This window comes from Lonchura striata, chromosome 6 (assembly GCF_046129695.1).
Source record: "Lonchura striata isolate bLonStr1 chromosome 6, bLonStr1.mat, whole genome shotgun sequence".
NCBI classification, from domain to species: Eukaryota; Metazoa; Chordata; class Aves; order Passeriformes; family Estrildidae; genus Lonchura; species Lonchura striata.
This window is the reverse complement of record NC_134608.1, coordinates 7,266,023-7,285,916: the sequence shown is the minus strand read 5'-3', so window position 1 is coordinate 7,285,916 and position 19,894 is coordinate 7,266,023. Positions and strand designations below refer to the sequence as shown.

Below are 19,894 nucleotides of genomic sequence, written 5' to 3'. Positions count from 1 at the left end.
AAAAAGAGGTTGGAAGCGCAGGTTAGAAAACATTTCCCATTAATCTCTGGAGATGCCTGGGGCTGTTTTTTGGCCCTTGTGCTTTGTTGTTGTGCAGCAAACCCTTCAAAAGCTCGTGCCTGATCCGGCGCTGTGCCTCACTGCAGGAGGGGGACTAGCAACCTCTTGAACCATCTCTCTCAAGCACATGGCTATGATCTCATGCTAAACTAAAAGGAGGCTAATCTTAGCATAAATTTGCACTTATCCCATCTTTCATAAGCATAAAATGAAGGTGGAACACAGAGCACTTTGCAGGAAAGCAGTGTAGCAGGGAAGATTAAATGTAGGAACTGACAGCAGGCTTGGCAGCATCCGCTCTGGCACCCGGCTTCCAGGCAAGGCTGGGCCCAGGAGCTGCAGGTGAGGAGGGACCCTCAGCCAGGCTGGGGGGCTGGGCAGCAATGGGGGAACCCCTCCTGACCCCCTGCAAGGGGGCTGAGCCTGCTCTCCTGGCTGCCAGGAAATCCTTGGCTGGGTAACATCAAAAGGAACATCTAAGAGGCTGTGAATGCATCTCAGATTAAAATATTTAAAGTGTTCTGTCTGCTTGTGTCACAGCCAGGTAACTTTCATATAATTATTCTCCCCTCCTGAATAACTGAAGAGATAGAGATTTTTTCTCTCCCTCTACATATACATATATATATATATATTCACACACAGTATCTGTGTACTACAGATGCTCCCCTACGTTGGTGCACACCTACATCCTGATCCTCCCAGTTCTCACCAAATTTGGAATGTTTTCAGATTCAGTTCTGATAGAAGCAGATGGGCCTCACGACTGTTAATTCAGATATTTTGCAGTCAGATGCAAGTATCTCACATTCACAGAATAATTCAGGTAGTTTATTTCCTACAGACAACATACATCATCTAGGGAAGGAAACCAGATTAAAACACACACACACCCTGGTGCATTGCAGGCTACTTATTACTGCAATAATCACTCCTGCTTGTCAATACAATGATTGCTGTTGTGTGTAGGTAATCACAGAAATAAATTCTAATTCAGTAATCTCAGTGCATACATTAAAACCCAAAAAGCACTTGGAAGTATTTGCCAGTTTATTTGTATTAGTTAAAAAATTGGCAGCAATGCCGTCTTCATCTTACAAAATTATTTTTGGCCTGCTGACAAAACCTGCTACAGATCACTTGCACACTATTCATATTGTCTCTATTGATCAAAAAGGTGCCACATGAAACAAGGCCTGTCAGTGGTGTAACTGCACTTAGGGTTGAGCAGGAAATGGTTCAAAGGACACATCTGGCAGAAGCCACAGGTATGGGCCAGAGAGCCAGTCCCTCCAGATCTGCTATCCAGAGCTTTCATTCCTTTGACAGAACACAGTAGCTGCAGCTGGGCTTGGGCTATCTGATGTGGCTGAGGTGCCTGCAGGAACAACTCCCAGCAGAAAGCAGGGTAAGCACTTGTGGAGAGCGCTGGGAAGCCAAGGGGATCCTCCCTGCTCCTCTGGAATGGCACTGGAGCAGTGTCTAGGCACAGCAGGTTCCCCCGTGGTGGGAGAAGAGGAACAGAGGATTCCACGTGGCAAATGGGAAACTGCAGCCAGAAGACTTCTAAAGATAACACATGCTGCAAAACCCCGATGGTTAAGACAATTAAGTCCCAAGATTGTTTCAAACAGTTCCAGCTTTAGGATTTTTAGTAATTAAAATCATGTCACTGAATCAAAAGAGGTCATTAAACCCAAGTTTCTGTATTCTGCTTCAGCTACAATTATGAAGCGGGAGGTCTGTAGAGGAAGATTGCTTTATATGCTCAGTGTCAACTAGCTTGGAACACAGCAGCTTAAAAATTATTACAGATTAAAAGTTACTGGTTGATTCTTCAGCACTCCTCCTTCCAGTCACTTCTTGCACTATATTCTCACTGATATCTTGTTCAGACTTAAGAAAAAAAGATCAGAGCACAGCTCCATTTACATGACTCATCAGGTGTTCTTCTGCGAGCTAAAAACAAAAATAAAACTTAATTACTATTATATAGTACTGCAGGCAACTTTCAGGCTGAATTATAATAAAATGTCATTTGGAAACATATGGCATAATATGGGATTGGCTTAACTCCATCATCTCAAGATCTTTGGAAAAATAAAGTCCAAATATTGAAGGCCTTCAAGAAGGCACCAACCTTTGGGTAATCATTCCTTTCAGAAGAGCCCATTCACTTCTCCTGACACTGGGTCCAGGTCGATATCATAGAAGCAGGGTCTTGTAGGAAGTCCTGGCATAGTGCTCATCTGGACAACAAGAGATAGAATGTTAAAGTGGCAGTGGCAGCATTTTGGGCACAAGATCCAACACTGAAGACTTGGATGGCAATAGCTCCCTGAACACCAGCAGACCAGAGAATGATGGTCATGGACTGTGCTGAAGCACCCCATGTGAACTATAAACTCCTGGCTCAGTAGGCAGATATGAAGTTTTTGCTTTTTACAAGGACTAAGTTTGGTTTCTGCACTGCAAGTAACTGAGCCCAAGATTTGGCAAAGTTCTTGGCTATGCAGCTGACCAGTTCACTGTTGTAGGAGTGTTAATGGACTCTGCTGTGATGAGACAATTACTTCTGAAGTTTTCTAAGTACTAAAGTGAAGATACAAATTTTAATACAACTTCACCAGCTGTAACATCTCAGCTGATTACAATTCTTTGAGAATCTAGAACTAGACACGTTAAATAATTAGGAATAATTACTGGAACACACTCAGAAGGGCTGCTCAGAGGCAGAACTGAAGCTCACAAAGCAGCTGCCAGCACTACTGCCTCAGGCCAGTCCTCTGCACTTGTCCCACTGCTGAGAACCCAGTTCCAGGCATGCAGAACACAAGGCTGGCAGGAACTACACCTGGCCTGATTTATTCTTGCAGCTGACAGCATTTCCCCTCCCCTAAGGCAGCACTTAGCCCAGCAGCACACACACAGGCTAAACACAGACTCTACAAGGGTCCGTGACCACGTTTGGAACTTTGTGTCAGTGGTCATTAAGTGCTTTTATAAAAAGGGAGAACTTGAAAGGTCTCATTCTCTATCTGCATCACCCTGCCTCAGCTTTCACAGTCAGTATTGTTATGCCTGTCTCCATTAGATTAAACATCTCTTTGGCAACCTGGTATTTTCTCCTTGAGCAAGTATTTTGCACGCTAATCAAATTATCTCCCCATCTTCCTTTTGATAATAAGCTAAGCAGCAAGAAGGCAAAGCTCTGTTGGTGAAGTCTTTTCTGCAGTTCTCAAAACTGTTCAGGGAGCTTCTGGAGTCCCAGCCCTTTTTCCTTAGCCATTTACAAGTGCTAACACCAGTCCCACGTGTACTGTACCACTGCAAATCTTTCATGGGTTATGCAAAAATAAAAATCACTTAAAGTCTCCTCTTTATAAGGAATTTTGGGGCTGCATTAGCTCTTTATTAGAGCCACTGTCTTCCCAGAGAAGAGGGGGTCACAGAGAGGCTCCCCATTCCTTTGTGCTCAGCTGTATAAATATTTTGCTCTCAAGAACATCTCAAGAAAGTATTAAGAGGTTCAAAGTGCCCAGAGGGGTTTTCCTGTTCTCAGCTCCCAGTCTCTGGCCACAAAGAGCAAGAAACTTCCTATTTATTTATGTACCACTGGAGAATCATGGAGCTTTGCAGATCTCCACCTCCAGATTCAGAGGGCCACAGCAGGAGCTCAGAGAGTGACATTCAATAGAGTAGGAGGTGCTGAATATGTGCCTGACTTTGCCATTTCTTGCACTTTCTATTTTGAAATGAACAGTCAATTTTTCCTCCTTTCCTATCCAGAGGGCAACCCACAGTGGCTACTCTGATATCTATTACTTCAAGGCAGTCTGCTTAAACCCCAAATTTCCATGCAGTGCAGAATAATTTCCATCCAGGCTACTAATTTGCTGTACAAGTGTCTACAATGCTTCATGTAGTTATTTTCAGAGCTGAGAACTTTTTCTCATTTATCCTCCTCTCCTTTAATACCACATGTGCTCAAAAAGAACACAGGGCAATTCACACTATTTACTTACAATAAAAACTTAGACCACCTGGGTATAATCAAACCCCTTGCCAGATTTCAAACATACATTATTTGTTGCTCTTGTGGATCTTTCAAAATAAATGCCATTTAGGATCTAAAAAAACAAGAGCTGAATAACAGAATTGTTTTCAATTCAGCAGCAGCACCAGAAAACAAACCAAATCAATCCGAGTTAATTTATTTCATTTAAATCTAGATAACCTTTGAAATTATATTTCCTTTAAAATCTTACAGTATTTCATAAAGGTACAAAGTTTCAACTTTAAGCCAGAAAGGAAAATTCCAAAATTCAGAATCTGAGAAAAAAATAAAGCATGATGTGCCTTTGTGATTAACTTCAGACAACAAGAATAGGCACACACCAGTGGTTAATTTCACCTCACATTTATTCTAAAAGCTTCTGCATAGAGCTACATATTTGTTGTATTTTCAGCTTACAGTTCAATGGCTGCTGCCTAAAATTTATTCTGAGGCTAACACATTCCCTGCTGAATGTGGTTTAAAATAGTGATCTGATTCAAAATGCCCCAGATTGTTTCTCAAAAGGACATCCATCCCCTGGGTTTTAGTCACCACAGAAGAGTGATCACGTCCCAGCCAGAAGACTTATTGTTAACTCTGGCAGAATTAACACCATGATTTGCTACACGGCCAAGAAAACATTAGGAAATGGGTACAGGAGCAGAAAGGAAAAAGTCCAACTCCATAGAAACTGAAGACACCAGAAAAAGAGCCAAAACGTTAGTTTTAATGTCTGAAAACATCCCTCTCTTGTTTACTCATTAATGCAGCGTACCCTTTCCTTCTCCAATGCTTATGGAATAAATAATAAAATAAATCATTGTTTGGACTAAATCTTGGCTTGCAAAAAATGCCATTTATAACAGGAACAGGCATGCTATCTTTCATTCTATCCCAAAACACACATTAGTCTTTAGAACATGGATGAGCCAGACTTTAATCAGGATGTGGTTACCTTATTTATGCTGGATAATCTGGAAACATTAGCTACCTTTTAAAAAAAAAGAATTTAAAAGGCAGCCAACATTTGTCCTACCTAGCATTTGAAGGAAGAGAGGATCCAACTCTTAAATCAGCAAACTTCATCAACTGAGTCATGCACCCCAATGCTTCTGAAACTTTATTATGGCAAATGTGTTGCCATGAAGACCTCAGAAAAAGGTTCAGGGCTAGTAAACATGAAATAGAACTGCTTGCTCCAACTGCCTCATGCCCTAAGGTAATCTAACTAGTTACTCAACATTTGCCCAGAAGAGATTCCCCAGGTAAGATTTCCAGTGGATCCTTTCATCCTAGTGCTGTTTCTACAGATGCAAACCCGAATGTGGGTTCATTTTGCAGATAGCTCCTCTTTCTGCCAGGCAATTCATAACAAAGCTGTTCCAGGATCCTGTTTCCACTGTTGCTACTCTCTCCCCTCTCAGCTGACATTATGCCAATCATATCAAAGAACAGAAACTAAAAACTCAAGGGCGCAGTGAAATGAGTTCTTGGAATTGTTGCAGGCTGAACAGCAAACAGATGGTCAGCAAAACCATGAGAAGTGAAGAGGAGCGGAGCCTGATAAATGATTGATAGCAGAGCTCAGCTTTGTTTTGGAGGTCTCACACAGAGGCATCTGCTCTGTAAGCTTAGGAGGGGGTTCCTTGTTCTGCCCTGATCCACAGCTGTACATAGAGGTCACCTGCAAAGTGCTTCACCAGAAATGCAAAGTCCCAGCAGCAATCAGGTGGGCCAAGGATTTCTCCCTCTACCAGACTGCTGTTCCTACAATTTAGAAACTAAAAGCTCACTCTTTTCACAAAACTGAGGAAAAGAGATGTGGGACCTAAGGGATACAGCAGGGGCTTGCTAATTATTCAAATGTAAAATGGTCTATTTCAGCCTCCCTCTTCCCCCTGAGAAAAACCCCTACTAAGGTATCTGATACAATGGACTGTTAAAACACCAACTGTAAATGACAAGGACTCTCCCAATTTAAGACACTTAACAGTAAGTGATTCCTGGAATGCAAATGAAGTTTTTCCTCACTCCACAGTTACCACATACCGTTCCCACCAGTGGGTACAAGAATCCAGCCCCAACGCTGGCCCGAATGTCTCGGATTGGCAGAACAAAACCTGTAGGTGCTCCTTTTTGTTCAGGGTCATGAGACAGCGACAAGTGAGTTTTAGCCATGCAGATTGGCAGGTTCCCAAATCCCTGGGAAAAAGGAAAGAAAAGGTATGACATAAGTGGAAAAAACAGTAATTTTTCCAATACAAAATGTAATTGCTATGTTGTGCCATTCTCTGCAGACATCAGGCATTTTATTCCCCAACAAGTGCTTCATCCACAGCCTGTCAGATCCACTGATCATTCTACATCCCCATTCCTTCTCTATCAAATTCTCTCCCCACTCCTCATTAAGTACTAAAGAAAGAACCACCACGTCCCTCAGCACATCCAGCTGAGGAAACAATTAATGGTATGGAAGTGCCAGATATACAAACTTGACAGCCAACTTACTTCCTATTGTCTTCCCAAAATGTTGAACAGCTCAGAGTTAAAAGTTTTGTTCAGATGAAGTCAGTTAATTAGAAGTGTTTGATCAATACAATTGCAGGTTGTGAGGAAGTTGGCAATTGCATGCCTTTGGGACTTTGATGGACTTGTAAAGGAATATATAAGAAGCACGAAAGCACAACTATATATGCCAGTAGTAAATGGACTGCAAAAGGAAAATTGGTTACAGCACCCTGCAGACAATGAGTTGCCAGTCTTCACATTGCTTTAATCTTCAAAGACCTTCAATAATGCAGAAACAGGTAAATTCACAACAATGTCACACTAGAGAAGAGCAAAAGCAACATAGCAACCAGGAAACACTGAATTCAATAACCAGATGGCATGTTCAGAACTTAAAAAACTTTCCACATTAAGTCTCGTATAACTCACAGAACTCTTTCCCCAAAATAATTGTGACTGAGAAAAATCCACATGGATTCAAAACCTGATTAGTGGAACTTGATCTCAATGGAACATGATGGAAAAAAATAATCAGAGACTATTTAAAACCAGCGTAATGAGTTGTAATTCCCTAATTCTCTAAATGCTGAAAGAATGGGAGTATACTAGGGAAAGATCACTAAATCCTCCTACCCTTTCTCCCCAAAACTATCACAGATGGGTACCAGGAGGTATTGGGCCACATGAGAGAGTTCTGTCTTCTTCACTAGAAGACAAAGCCACTTTTCTCTTTTACCACATCCTTTTCTTCCTCCGTTGTAGGAGCATTTAATGAGTCCTGGATAAGGACATGATTTGAGTGAGGATTCCCTTCAAACACAGCTTCAACACCTCTGTTCAATCAATATGATAATTTTGAATGAAAAGCATCACTGCTACCAGGTGAAGTGGAAAACTCACCTGCTTAGTGTACAGGGCAACTTTCTCCTGTGCTTCTGGAAGTAGCTCAATGTCTCTTGCCCCGTAGACCTGCTGGGCAATAAGCCTGATCTTATCTACAACAGGTAGCTAGAAAAACAAAAAACACAGGCAAGTCAGCATGGCCAAAGCACAAAGACCTGTGCAGCATCACAGCAGTTTCAGATCCTCCACATGTGTTGTCAAGTGCACTTCTATAGACATAAGGCTTAATTCCATCTGCTGTAGAATGAAATAGAGAGTAATTTGAGAGTTTTCAAAACATGTTTCAATATTTCAATGGGTAGCCAAAACAGTAAGAACTGACAAACTAGGTCTGTGAGACTTGTGGTATCAATGTTTCAGTTCTAACACCACGTTTCTTCTCAATTTCTCAGCAGCCTTTTAGCCCTAAGCAACTTAAGCTAGTGAAACCAACTTATATAAACAAAGCAACTCTGTAATAGTGCAAGATCCTACCTCCACATTATAGAGGAACTTGAAGTTGCTGGGTGCCTGGGATGCTCTCTGAACAGCTCGGGCCAGGGCCAGGGCTCCTTTCCCTCCCTCTGCCCAGTGAGTGCACTCCACAGCATCGAATGCTCCTGCCTCCTTTGCATGTTGTACTACAAGGGCCAGTTCAGCCTTTGTATCTGTCCTGCAAGGAGAAAGTTTGCATTTTTGTACCAGATTGCACAAACAGTAAATTAATATTTGTTCTTGGCAAGATCCAAAATGTGTCCAAAGAAATCATGGCTACCAGAAACCACAGCCTCCTCCTTGGCTGGCATCAGCTTTAACACCACAGCTCAAAATACTTCTGCTGCATAAAAAGACCACACAGTGATTGTTTGCTGTGCAGTACAACAAGCAGAACCAAATTCATGCATTTTCTAACAATCCAAAACTATGGCATTCCAGTATCTGAAGGGAGCCTACAAGAGAGCTGGAGAAAAGCTTCTCAGAAGAGCACATAGTGACAGGAACAAGGGGGAAGGGTTTCAAACTGACAGAGTTGGTTTAGATTGGACACTAGGAAAAAATTCTTTACTGTGAGGGTGCTGAGGCACCGGAACAGGTTGCCCCAGTGTTGAAAGTGTTCCTGAAAGTGTTCAAGACCAGAATGGATGGGGCTCTGAGCAACCTCATCTCTTGAAAAGTATCCCTGCTCAAGGCAGGAGAGTGGAGCCAGATGATCTTTAAGGTTCTTTCCAACCCAGGCCATCCTATGGTTTTATGATCATGGAAATGCTGCCAACAAAACATCAACAGTACTGAGAGCAAGAATTTGTGTTAAACAAAGTGATGAAGTGCCACAGTGTTACACCCCTGCACCACCTCCCCTGCCAGCCCACTCACTTGAAAGCATTGACAGCCACGACCACCAGGACACCAAACATCCGCGCGTTCTGGATTTGCTTGTTTAGGTTGCTGCAGCCTTTTGCCACCAGTTGAAGGTTCTGTAGAGAACAGCAAGCAGGAAGGATATTTTATCAGGGGCAGGGAAACTTTTTTCCCAAACACACTAAATCAGAAGCTAAATGTCAAAATGGGAATGAAACCACAAAGGCAAATCCCCAGTGCTGCTTTTGGAACAGTCCAGACCACTGTAACCTCTTGGACAGGAGACAGGAAAGAGTGACTACTTGTAATGATCACTGGTTTCAGCTCCCAAGTCAAGGTAAGAGAAACAATTTTTTATCACCTTTTGTTATGCTTAAAAAATTAATACCTGTTCTTATTACCTCCCCACAGTAAAGCCTCTGTTTCCTCTCTGATACATTTCTCTTTCTATATTAAATATCACCAGCAGTGAATTTCATGACATCCATTTGAAGTCTGTGGCAACAGCTTTAAGTTTACATACATTTACATTTTGCAGCATCAAACGCTATTCCTGGAAATTCAGACATTTCATCCCTTCCTATGCAAAGGATAATATATACAGAAGCTCCAGGAGTGAAAGAGCTGCAGCAGTGTAAAGAGCCTGATCAATTATCCAAAGGGTACACAAGGATTCGAGGCATAAGGATGGAAGGTGAGACTTTAGTTCACTTTCCTCACTTGCAAACAACGGGGAATAAAAACAAAAACGGCTGCTAAGAAGAGAGTAATTAGAGAGGCACTCTGGATATTTTCAGAGACAGTACTTCAGCTAAGCAATTACTCCACATTGAGAGGGTTGGGGAAACAGAGTAGATACTACTATAAAAAATTGAGCATACAGACAACTGTGTGAATTAATGAGAAAAAAAAGGCTCTGAACACTGCCTAGGCCAAGGACAATAAATGCTTAAAAGAGCAGAGCCAAAGTAACATAATTAAAAAAAAAAAGACCATTACAGTTTGTATGAAGAAGCCTATTTGTGGCAGCTAAATAAATGACACACTAGTAATCCAGGCATGCACTGCATGACACCATCATGTCATGACCACAGTTAGCTGGTCCACTGTCACAACAGCTTAAAGATTACCTCTTCTGTGTATTCCTTTGGCAAAGGTACCCCAGCAGTGACCTGTGGAAAAAAGGAAAGAAACGGAGCTCCATAAGATTTTTATCCATGACAGCAATCCCCACTTGATTCAAGTGGGGCTCAAGATACAACATTCTACTACATGCTGATCCTTTTTATTTCTAAGAAAAAAATAAAAGGAAGAAAAAAAGATTGCATGATAAAATACAGCTCAGTACATGACTCACTCTGGGACTGTTACAAGTGGCCCAGCATGCAGGCACTTCATTAAGGCAATAAAACAATCAGGTACGAGCCTGCAACATACTACAATGAAGCTGTTGGCAAACATGGAAATATAAATTCCTTTTACAACTCTGAATTTCAAGACAATTTCAAGCTGATCAAATGCTACAAGGCTTCCCCAGTACTTACTGCAGGTCCTCCCCCATGCATTTTCAGAGCTCGGACAGTGGCAACCAACACCACCACATGAGGCCGGAGACCAGAATAGCGGCACTTAATGTTGAAGAATTTCTCCATGCCTATGTCTGCACCAAATCCTGCTTCTGTAACTAGAGTAGGAAATAAAAAGAAGTTTGTGAAAGATTTCTGGGTGGAGAACTCATACTCTGATGATATAAATAAGAAACTTCTTCACAAAAAAAAAATTTAAAAAAGCCCAAAGACAGTCATGATAAAAAAAGGCAGATCCCTCCAAAACAAAAACCAAAAATACCCCACACTCCACACACTTACCAACAAAACCATCTTTGCCCACCAGCTTCAATGCTATTTTGTCTGCCAACACAGAGGAGTTCCCATGTGCAATATTGGCAAAAGGTCCAGCATGAACAAACACTGGTGTTCCCTAGAACAAGGGGGATGCAGGAGAGAGAGAAAGGGGAAATCAGAAAGTGCAATTTTGCAAATATGCAGCATGTCAGGAGCTAAGCACTGTGGTATCTGAAAGTAAAGAAAAACACTTTTAGAAGACAGATCTTAAAGCCTTCTGATCAGACATTTGTTATCAGCAATAAGGACTACAGGGCAAACAGGATTATTATAATCTCCACAAGTGGAGGTATTAATCCGCTTAGGAAAAGGATGGCTAAATCCCAGCAACTCTTTGTCATTCTCCTTCATCCACACCATTTAAATTCCCAAAAGACTTCTTGACATTAAAGACAACAGACCAAAGACAGAGCAAAGTTTAGTGCATTTGCTCAGGGTCATCCCACATGCCAGTGGCAGACATAGGAGGAACCCAGCCCTCTCCCCTAGCCCTGAGCACAAAACCACAGTAAACCCCCAACTTGAGCTCAGCAGAGCTATGATGAATTAACTAAATCTGACTATGATGAATTAAGTAAATCAGTCGCTCTAAGTGCCTTCTCAGAAACAAGAATCAAATAACCTGTGCTTACCTCTAGTGTCTGCATGAGGTTTGGTTTAACAGTATCTTTCATCAAGACAGCCAGAGCTCCAGTTACTCCCTAAAAGAAAAAAGGACAATCAGTTTCCAGATGTACCAAGACTTTGAGATGGTTCCTATGAAGTGTAAAGGCTCTGATTTTGTCCTCGTGGGCTTTTGGTACCAGAACCAAAAGTTGAGAAGTCACTCAACATAGAAATAACTCTAGTGAGGGCAAAGCAGAAAAATGACCTTTACATTCCTCTAAGAGGATCTGTGATTTCTGGTGGGAACAGCCTCTTGCTTGGGACTTTGCTGGGCCATCACTTTGTAGCAAAGGCATAAAGAACAATTAATTCATGGTTCAATGCTATAGCAAGGTATGGTTTTCTGCAGCCCTTTCAGCAGCAGAAATCAATGTTCTTAGATTTGTAGGTCTATTTGTCTTGGATTTTTCTTCCTTCTTTTCAGCAACTTGGGTCTATGTACTGGCCTTAAAATGTCATAACAATCTGCTACATCCTGCTCAAGTTCTTGTGCAGAAATAACTTTTAAAGTCAGCCTCTGTTCTGATGAGAACAACCAGGCTGACATGAAAGGCAAACACTGGAGCCCGCATTTCCTCCCAGGTGCAAGCCACATACCCTGCTGAATTCTCCTTCCTGTGCAAAGAAAGCTTATGATTTCATCCCCATGTGCTTTGGGAAGAGAAGATGTGGGTTTGGTCATTTTTGTGACTGACAGTCCAGTGGAAACCAAACCAGCTGTTATCCAGCACTTGAAAAAGTAACTAAAATTGCTGTTGTGAGTCCTGAGCCAAATGTTCACAGCAGTTATGAAAACCTTGACCCATAATCTCTTTTTCTTCCCTTTCAATTTCAACTGAATTGCAGCATTCAAAGATATGAAAGACTATTTCTAAGACATTCACTGCTTTGTTTCATTAGTTTCAATTTGCCACATGAAAGCTTATTTAACATTTAATGGATAAGCTTTAAACTTCACTCATCTCCACAATAATGAAAACTGCAGAGAAAGATTTCCATGGTGACATTTCAGACCTGTGTCGCTCAGTGGCACCTTGATACATCCCATCTCTAAAAACCTGCAGTGAGTTTTTGATTCCACATTCCTTCCCAGAATTTTTTTTTTTTTTTGCACTTCCTGGTAGCACACCCATGACACTGGTTGCATCACAGCAGCAGGACCCAGCCTGGTCTCTGCAATCACATTTCTGCCTGCATGAAGAGCGGGTAATACGTTCCTAACAGCATGAGCCACTGGCTGCCATCAAGCGCAAACATAACAGACAAGAAAACCTGTTGTATGTTGGATACCATCCTCCATTCTGCAACTGGAATGGACAGAAATATAATTAGATTTTTAAAGAAGTTTAAAAAAAATTGAGATTAACGACTTCTATCACCTGGACTCTACAGAAAAGTCAAAGAAACTCCCAAGCCAAGCACCATCTGCCTACACAGCTGATGGGCAGTAAGAAACACCCGTTTTCCAGAAAAAGGGTTTAACTCAGTTACTTAAGTTAAACTGGCAGCATGCTAGGTGTAGGAATTAAAATCTCAAAGCTGCCTACAGAACTTTGGCACATGCTCTTTTCATTCCCAACAAATGTCTCACATAGGGATTTACAGATAAATTGTTCCAGCCTAGCACTTTTCCTACAAGGCCAGAGTCAGGCCATCAATTTACTGTTTCTTAGCCTTATCCTGGGAGGAAGTAAAACAAATAAACAACACTTCCACATCTCCCCAGGAATCAAAATACCTGCAGCAAGATAGCAAGAGCTGGGTAAGCCTTAATGCCCTGTCCCACCTAGCTGGAAATACAGGTCAGGAAGAAGTGCCAGGGCATTGCCCTGAAAGCACAGTGAAGCACCATTTGGGAAAATGCTATTTGACACACTCCACAGCCGTGCCAAGAACTAACAGTTATTCGAGGGACAGCTGCACAACAGTGCTGAAGCTTGCAACTGCTGCTTAGGGCTGCTTTACACACTGGTAACAGGCATCGTGAGCACTATGACATTCACCATTTCATGAAGGGAAATTAAACATTTGTGTCCCTCATCAAAGGCTGCCTTACAGAGAATACGCACTTTTTGCAAATGCTTTGGCTTTTATAGCATTCACAGACTCCCAGGAGAAGATATTTCATTGTCTGTAATTGAATTTGAAAATGCTTTGCTTCTGCTCAGCGTTTTCCTCACTCCAGGGAGCCCAAGAAACAGGATGGCCAGCAGGATACATTCGAGTTCTTCTGATTCATAAACATGCTTTTTATGTAGAAGCCACCACATAATTCCCCTGTAACTCCTATGATGCCAGCTGCAGCTTGACACACAGCACATCACACAGGACCCTTGTCTCTGCCCAGGTCACACACAAACCCTCTCTGCACAAGGTGTGAAGGTGCCACACTGGAGGAAAATAACCTTCATTAACTACAGGGGCTGGGATTTTATCTTTCATCTTTTATATGTTAATTTTTTTCATAGAACTGCCTTTCTGCTTTTTAATCCAAAAACTTTCAGAAATAATAGCAAAAAGCATTTAATGGCAATGACTCTTACAAGGTCATCTGCTGTAACTGGTTGTCCTTTTTTGCTGGAAGCTACCACCATTCTGCCAAATCTCTTTTTCATATCATCCAAGCCATCGGCCAGGGCTAGGACTGCCATGATTTCACTGCTCACCGTGATGTCAAACTGAGCCTGCAAGAAATGAATGAAGGATATGAACTCATTAAGATTCCCTCCCAGCAATTCTTGCCTCTGTTCAATTCTCAAAACAAGGCAAATGATCATCACTGTAATAAAGAAAAGAAAGAAAAAAATACAGATATACAATATACAAGAAATCTGAAGCATTGCTCTCAGAACACTTCATTTAATTTGGCCATTTTAAACTGGATTTTTTTTCCTGCAAAATTAAATAGAACCTAGTCATTCTGCTGCTATTATGGGTCTCTCCTGGCACGAACATTAGTGATTCATGTAAGAACACGTAACACTAACAAATTATATTTCTGAAGACTGAGCTTACTAACTCATCTGATCATTGCTAAACAATACAGCAAAAGACAAAAAACCCACCAGCAGAAAAACTAGATTCCATAGGAAATGTAGGGTAAAATTCATCTGACATAATGCAGACACTTCCACCTTAGGGAAGCGAAGTACCCTAAGGACATTTCAAGTCAAAAGAAAGAGGCTTTTCTGAGCACAATGCATTTGAACTATAAATTTCACAGTTACTTAAGGGATGAGGGGAGTCACAGCCCAATTGCCTCTTTTACTCTATTGATTATACAATGAGAATCTAGGCAAGCTCAAATACTGTGTCGACTTTTGGCCAGATAAACCCCACCCAAAACACCTGCAGTAGTGAAGATGAACCACTGTCATGATCACCTTTAGAAAGGGCACTCATGTACCAATGTTATGCCAGACACACCCCAGTTTGGGAAGCCAACACTCAGGAGACAACACTGAGGGAAGAGACAATAAAACTAAATACAGCCCTGGTAGCAAATTTAACTGTTCAGTTGAGAAGACTTTCTGCTTTTTCTTTTAACAATATAACAGTCAAAGATGAAAACAGCTGGAGTTACAGAAACTTGCTTTAGAAACACCTTTTTCAAAGTACTTTTTAAACATGCCAGAAAAGGGAACAATTACCGTCCGTGAGAAGCCTTTCTCTGTTACAGATTGTCCAATGGTGATCTTCCTAAGGAATCTGTCATTTGTATCCAGTACTGCAAGGAATGCAGAGGTAAGATATTGCCCATAAATTCACATCTTTGCCCTGTGACAAACACCCAGCCAGGTCACCAATGAAGAGAAGATGGCAGTTTGAGAAAGTATCCTCTCCTGAAGAATAGCAAGTGCTTCTAAACATGATTCTTACACAAAAACGGAAATGAAATTAAGATACCCACAGATACACCAGAGCCTGCACTGCATTCAGAGGGAGCCTGCATCCCTTTGTGTGCATTAACCACAGACCAAAGCCTCTCTGAAAAGCAGAACTGATAATATTACTCCAATTGATTTTTCACCATCATTAACCAATATGAATCCAAGAAATTACTGCAGTCGAAAAGAAATAAAATGAACACTTCATAAGTTAAGTGATAAAATGGTCAGATACTATTATTTAGTAAGGATTGTTTAATATAGCTCCATTAAGTCAAATTACCTTGGAAACAAAAACTATGAAATACTGGCTTAAATTTGCTGTTTCCTTCTATATGCTTGAAATATTCCAAGTGTTTTATCAAGTATTTCCCATGAGGCAGACTATTTTAGTCTCATGACAGGTTATGAAGCAAATTCTGGAGAACACATTTCATACTTTATTTTAAAAGAAAGAAGAAAAAGCAATACACCTGGAGCCTAATCGAGAAAAGAGTCCAGTTTTAAAATTCTTTTGATACTGAAATATTATATCTGCCTGACCAGAGAATGATTGTACCTTCAACTATGCTTCAAAACCTTTTAAAAAATCTGGTCTTCATTTGCTGTCAGCCCCCCACAGAGCATGTGGGCAGATTAAAACTGAGTTTAATTCCAGAGCAGAATCCTCTCCCCTTACTCACAGAGCAGTAAGGTAAAAAGGCTGTTGGCTACAGTTGCCAAATTCAACTCTCTCAGTGACTGACAAATCCAGAAACACAAACTGTCACCCATTAGCAAACTCATAATGTTTGTGAATTCAGAGCAGATTCAAGCCCCTGTGTTAGACCCTTCAGAAATGGGATCCCAGCTGCAGGCAACTATCCCACCAAATTTAAGGAGGGAGTAACCAGCTCTGTCCTCTTTCCCATTTTTCCAGGAAACAGTTTCAACTGCAACTGCAAATGTCTCTTTTGACATGTTTTTTTTCATTTAATGTCTCTAGTACCTCTTTGCCATGTTATGGTGCCTGGGTCAATGTCCAGTCTCACAAAAGCATTTACTTCTTCCTTTGTCAAAGCCATAGGATCAGTTTTGTTAATGCCCAGTTTCTATGGGAAGAAAAGACAAATAAGATGTATAATAGTGAGAATATTCACAGAAATGAACCTTTTACTGCAGCATTGAGGCTTTGGCAGCAGCACCTGCATATTCAGAAATAAGGAGGGGCTGACTTTTTGGGAGCCTTTCTTCCAAATCCCACAAGAACATAAGATGATCCATATCAGCATATACTGGACAGAGCTTGCTGCTGTCCAGCTTGGAAAGGGCAAGGCAGACAGTGGAGCTCAATAGGGCAGGCTGTCACCAAGCTTTGTGCAAGGCACCTACAGAAAGAGTAAAGAGACAGCTCTGCAGTTCCTTCCACGCCTGGCTCTCGTCATTAGTCTCACATGCTTACATCCAATACTCATTAGTTTGCCTGGGGTCACTGCACACAGCCACACGTATTTAAAGCCACTGCTTTCAGCATGCCGGTTAAAGCAGCACAAAGGAGGAATTAAACAATTCAGTCACAAGGCTGTCAGCATCCCAGAAAGCTGGTCTTGAACACACTGAGAGGATGGGCAGTTTGCCAAATTGTTTAATTGAGGGAAGAATTATCTCAAGAAGTCTGATAAAAGCACAAGCTTAGGCATGAGGGAGAACGATATAGTTGATTTATGAACGAGCAACATTTTTTTAATTAACCAGACAGTTAAGTCGTATTTTTCTCCTGAAGAACAGCAGGGAAGAAGAAAGTCTGTTCTTATCCTCTTCAAGCATATCATTTAGAAAAGGAAATAAACACAACAATGACAGAGATACCATCTTTCTGGAGTATTAGCATTCTGTTCACATCTTGACATTCAATAACCAGAAGAACGGTTAGGGTACAGTTCCCTCAGCAGTCCATCAGGAACACCAAGCAGTATGACATCATTTCTTGCTCAGCAATGGAAGTAAACCACACATTCTCTAATTGTTTAAGACATTATAGCCAATTAATATATCAGAGTTTTACTTTCCCAAGTAGTCTGACAATTGCTCCTGACTTCCAAATGGGCAACTGATCCAGCCTGAATACTCTACAGAACAAGGCTTGTACCTTGAAGGAGTTCAGCAGGGCTCAGTCTGTCCTCCTTAGCTGCAAGGTTCAAGCCCAGTGCAAAACTATTCATCTGCTAATCCTCATTTTTGCAGAAGCCAATGTGAACTTGCACATGCCCTTAAGTTTCAAGGATCAGAGGAGCTGTGGGCTGCTCAGGGGCTGCCATTCAATGACAGGGCTACTTATCTAACTGGGAATTCTTTTTTTTTTTTTTCTTTCAGAGGAGAAATTTGCCATGTAGGGAATGGGTGGGGTTTTTTTTTTCATTTTTCTTTGTTTTCTTAATCTGGGTAAGACAAACAAAATTCTGTATGTTCTCTTTTTGCTGAATTTTATGAATTGCCTTTTTTTTATGCTGTGCTTTCTACACAGCTGTCACATGGGAACCACTAATCTCCAGCTGTATGTTAGGTACAGAGATTGATTCTGGTCCTTTCTAAAACTACATTAAGGACACTGAACTGACAACACTAATAAAGGATACTAACCTTCTTTCTTCCCACTATGTTAACCATACTGTATTTGACAGAGATATAGCAATGATTCCTCCCCTTGGGCTGCATCTGTTTTCTGAGCTGTATGAAGGGTTAGCACACTTTTGCACATTTTGTGTAAAAAACAAACGCCAGCAGAATGACCAAAGGGACAACACAGGGGCTTGTGTAACGTAGCTCTGCCTACCTAAAGGATAGGTAAATGGAACAAAACCAGAAACCAAGAGAAAGCAGCGAGCTCACCTGTAGCCTTCGGATCTGAATGTCTGAGAACTTCCTGACACCATTGACAGATGGCACCAAACGGTTGTAGAGAGCCTTGCAAAAAGAAACAAGCAGTTAATCAGCACTGCTGGCACATCCAAAACAGCCTGGCCAAAGTGGGCTGGGATCAAATACATGATAAGAGAGGATTGTACCTGGTCAGACTGAGTCTGCTCGTGGAACATGCGTGCGTCAATAGCAGCAGCGACCAGGTTGTTGGCTGCAGTGATGGCATGGATGTCACCGGTGAGGTGAAGGTTAAACTAGAGGACATACAACATATCAGTTACCTCATCCTGCTGCAATTTTCATTTATTCCAACTCACCGTAGACAGATGGAAAGAGGAGTATTAATAGTAATGTTAAAGTGGGTGAGGGTGGAGGGGGAGAGATTGCTCAGTGCAGTATGTGGAAGAGAGGAAAGAATTTCTTTAAAACATAAAAATGCCTCCCCCACATTCATGTCATTTTACAAACTTCTAAAACAAAGCTCCCAAATAAAAAGTTGTTTGTTTTTTTCTTTTCCCCTCCACCAGAACGGTTCTCACAGGCTCCTTTGGCACTTAAAGACCCAACTTCAGCACACTCTGTGTTCTGCATTGCTCCTCTTTCACCTTCTTACTGACCCCCTCATATGCACAGCAGGTTTCACACATACATTAGTTGAAGTGGCTGCTGCTCCCACAAGGGAGTCTGAGCTAAACTGGAACTAGCAACCTTGTGCAGCACTAGCAGTGGAGCTCTGTGGCTGCACAGAGCTCTGCTTAAGGTAACCACCCAAACACAGAATCACAGGCAGAACTTGTAGACCACGTACTACACAGTGACACTGCTAGTAGTTTTCTTAGTTCTATCTCATTAAAACATAGTTTGAGTGGGTTTGACTGCATGAGTTATCTGGCTGCACTGTAGCTGTGAAGCTGGTGAAGGATCTAGATTGGCTATGAGGGAAAATTTCTTCATGGAAAGGGTTGTCAAGCATGGGAACAGGCAGCTCAGGGAAGTGGTGGGGTCACCATCCCTGGAGGTATTTCAAAAACATGCAGTGGCACTTGGGGACATGGTTTAGTGGTGGGCTTGGCAGTGCTGGAGGAATGGTTGGACTTGGTGATCTTAAAGGTCTTTTCCAACCTAAATGATCCAATGATTATGGCAGGTGAGTAAAAGGTGTGGTTAAAACAATCCTCTTCATCTCTAGCAAAGCAGCAACGGAAGATGAAAGGGGATATTAGAAAAGGTTCTATGACAGAATACCTTACAACACCATTTTACTGAAGCCTTGTTATGTGGTCTCAAAACCCACAAAGCTAAAACAGAATGCAGCTAGTCACACACCAATTATAAATCCTAATTAGCAATGCTAATTGTTGTCTTATTCTGCACACATGCAACAAGAAGCAATTATTATTACTTCTGTTCTGCAGTATGAACTCAAAAGTTTTTCACTTGCTATTTTTTCCATAGGATGAAAACTGCATGGAGAATTATTAAGATGTATCAAGGTCATTATTGTAACTAGTGACTCCAGACACTTTGATTTTACCAGACATACATTGACTAAAACACCCCCAAAAAACTATGTGTTATTTCTACCACATGGGTCATACTTAAAAAAAGTCATTCCAGCCAGTTTGGTTCCTAGAGTGTGGCTATTTCCCACTGCAGCACACAGTCAGATATTT

The 19,894-nt window shown here is 41.5% G+C and overlaps 1 protein-coding gene across 2 annotated transcripts in view; it reads right to left on the bottom strand.

The window, feature by feature from the left end:
* Positions 1–869: 869 nt before the first annotated feature.
* MTHFD1 (methylenetetrahydrofolate dehydrogenase, cyclohydrolase and formyltetrahydrofolate synthetase 1) overlaps positions 870–19,894 on the bottom strand; it is a 39,985-nt gene continuing 20,960 nt past the window's right edge. For both annotated transcript variants that reach the window (XM_021554537.3, XM_021554539.3), the window contains 15 exons: positions 18,368–18,475; positions 18,192–18,266; positions 16,312–16,414; positions 15,087–15,163; positions 13,980–14,120; positions 11,403–11,471; positions 10,735–10,846; positions 10,411–10,550; positions 9,997–10,038; positions 8,882–8,982; positions 8,003–8,180; positions 7,526–7,633; positions 6,167–6,319; positions 2,201–2,309; positions 870–2,019 (listed from right to left, as the gene is read on the bottom strand). In XM_021554537.3, coding sequence (XP_021410212.1) covers positions 2,220–2,309; positions 6,167–6,319; positions 7,526–7,633; positions 8,003–8,180; positions 8,882–8,982; positions 9,997–10,038; positions 10,411–10,550; positions 10,735–10,846; positions 11,403–11,471; positions 13,980–14,120; positions 15,087–15,163; positions 16,312–16,414; positions 18,192–18,266; positions 18,368–18,475 — 1,497 coding nt within the window. In that variant the 3' untranslated portion in view covers positions 870–2,019; positions 2,201–2,219. The remainder of the gene's footprint in view (positions 2,020–2,200; positions 2,310–6,166; positions 6,320–7,525; positions 7,634–8,002; positions 8,181–8,881; positions 8,983–9,996; positions 10,039–10,410; positions 10,551–10,734; positions 10,847–11,402; positions 11,472–13,979; positions 14,121–15,086; positions 15,164–16,311; positions 16,415–18,191; positions 18,267–18,367; positions 18,476–19,894) is intronic.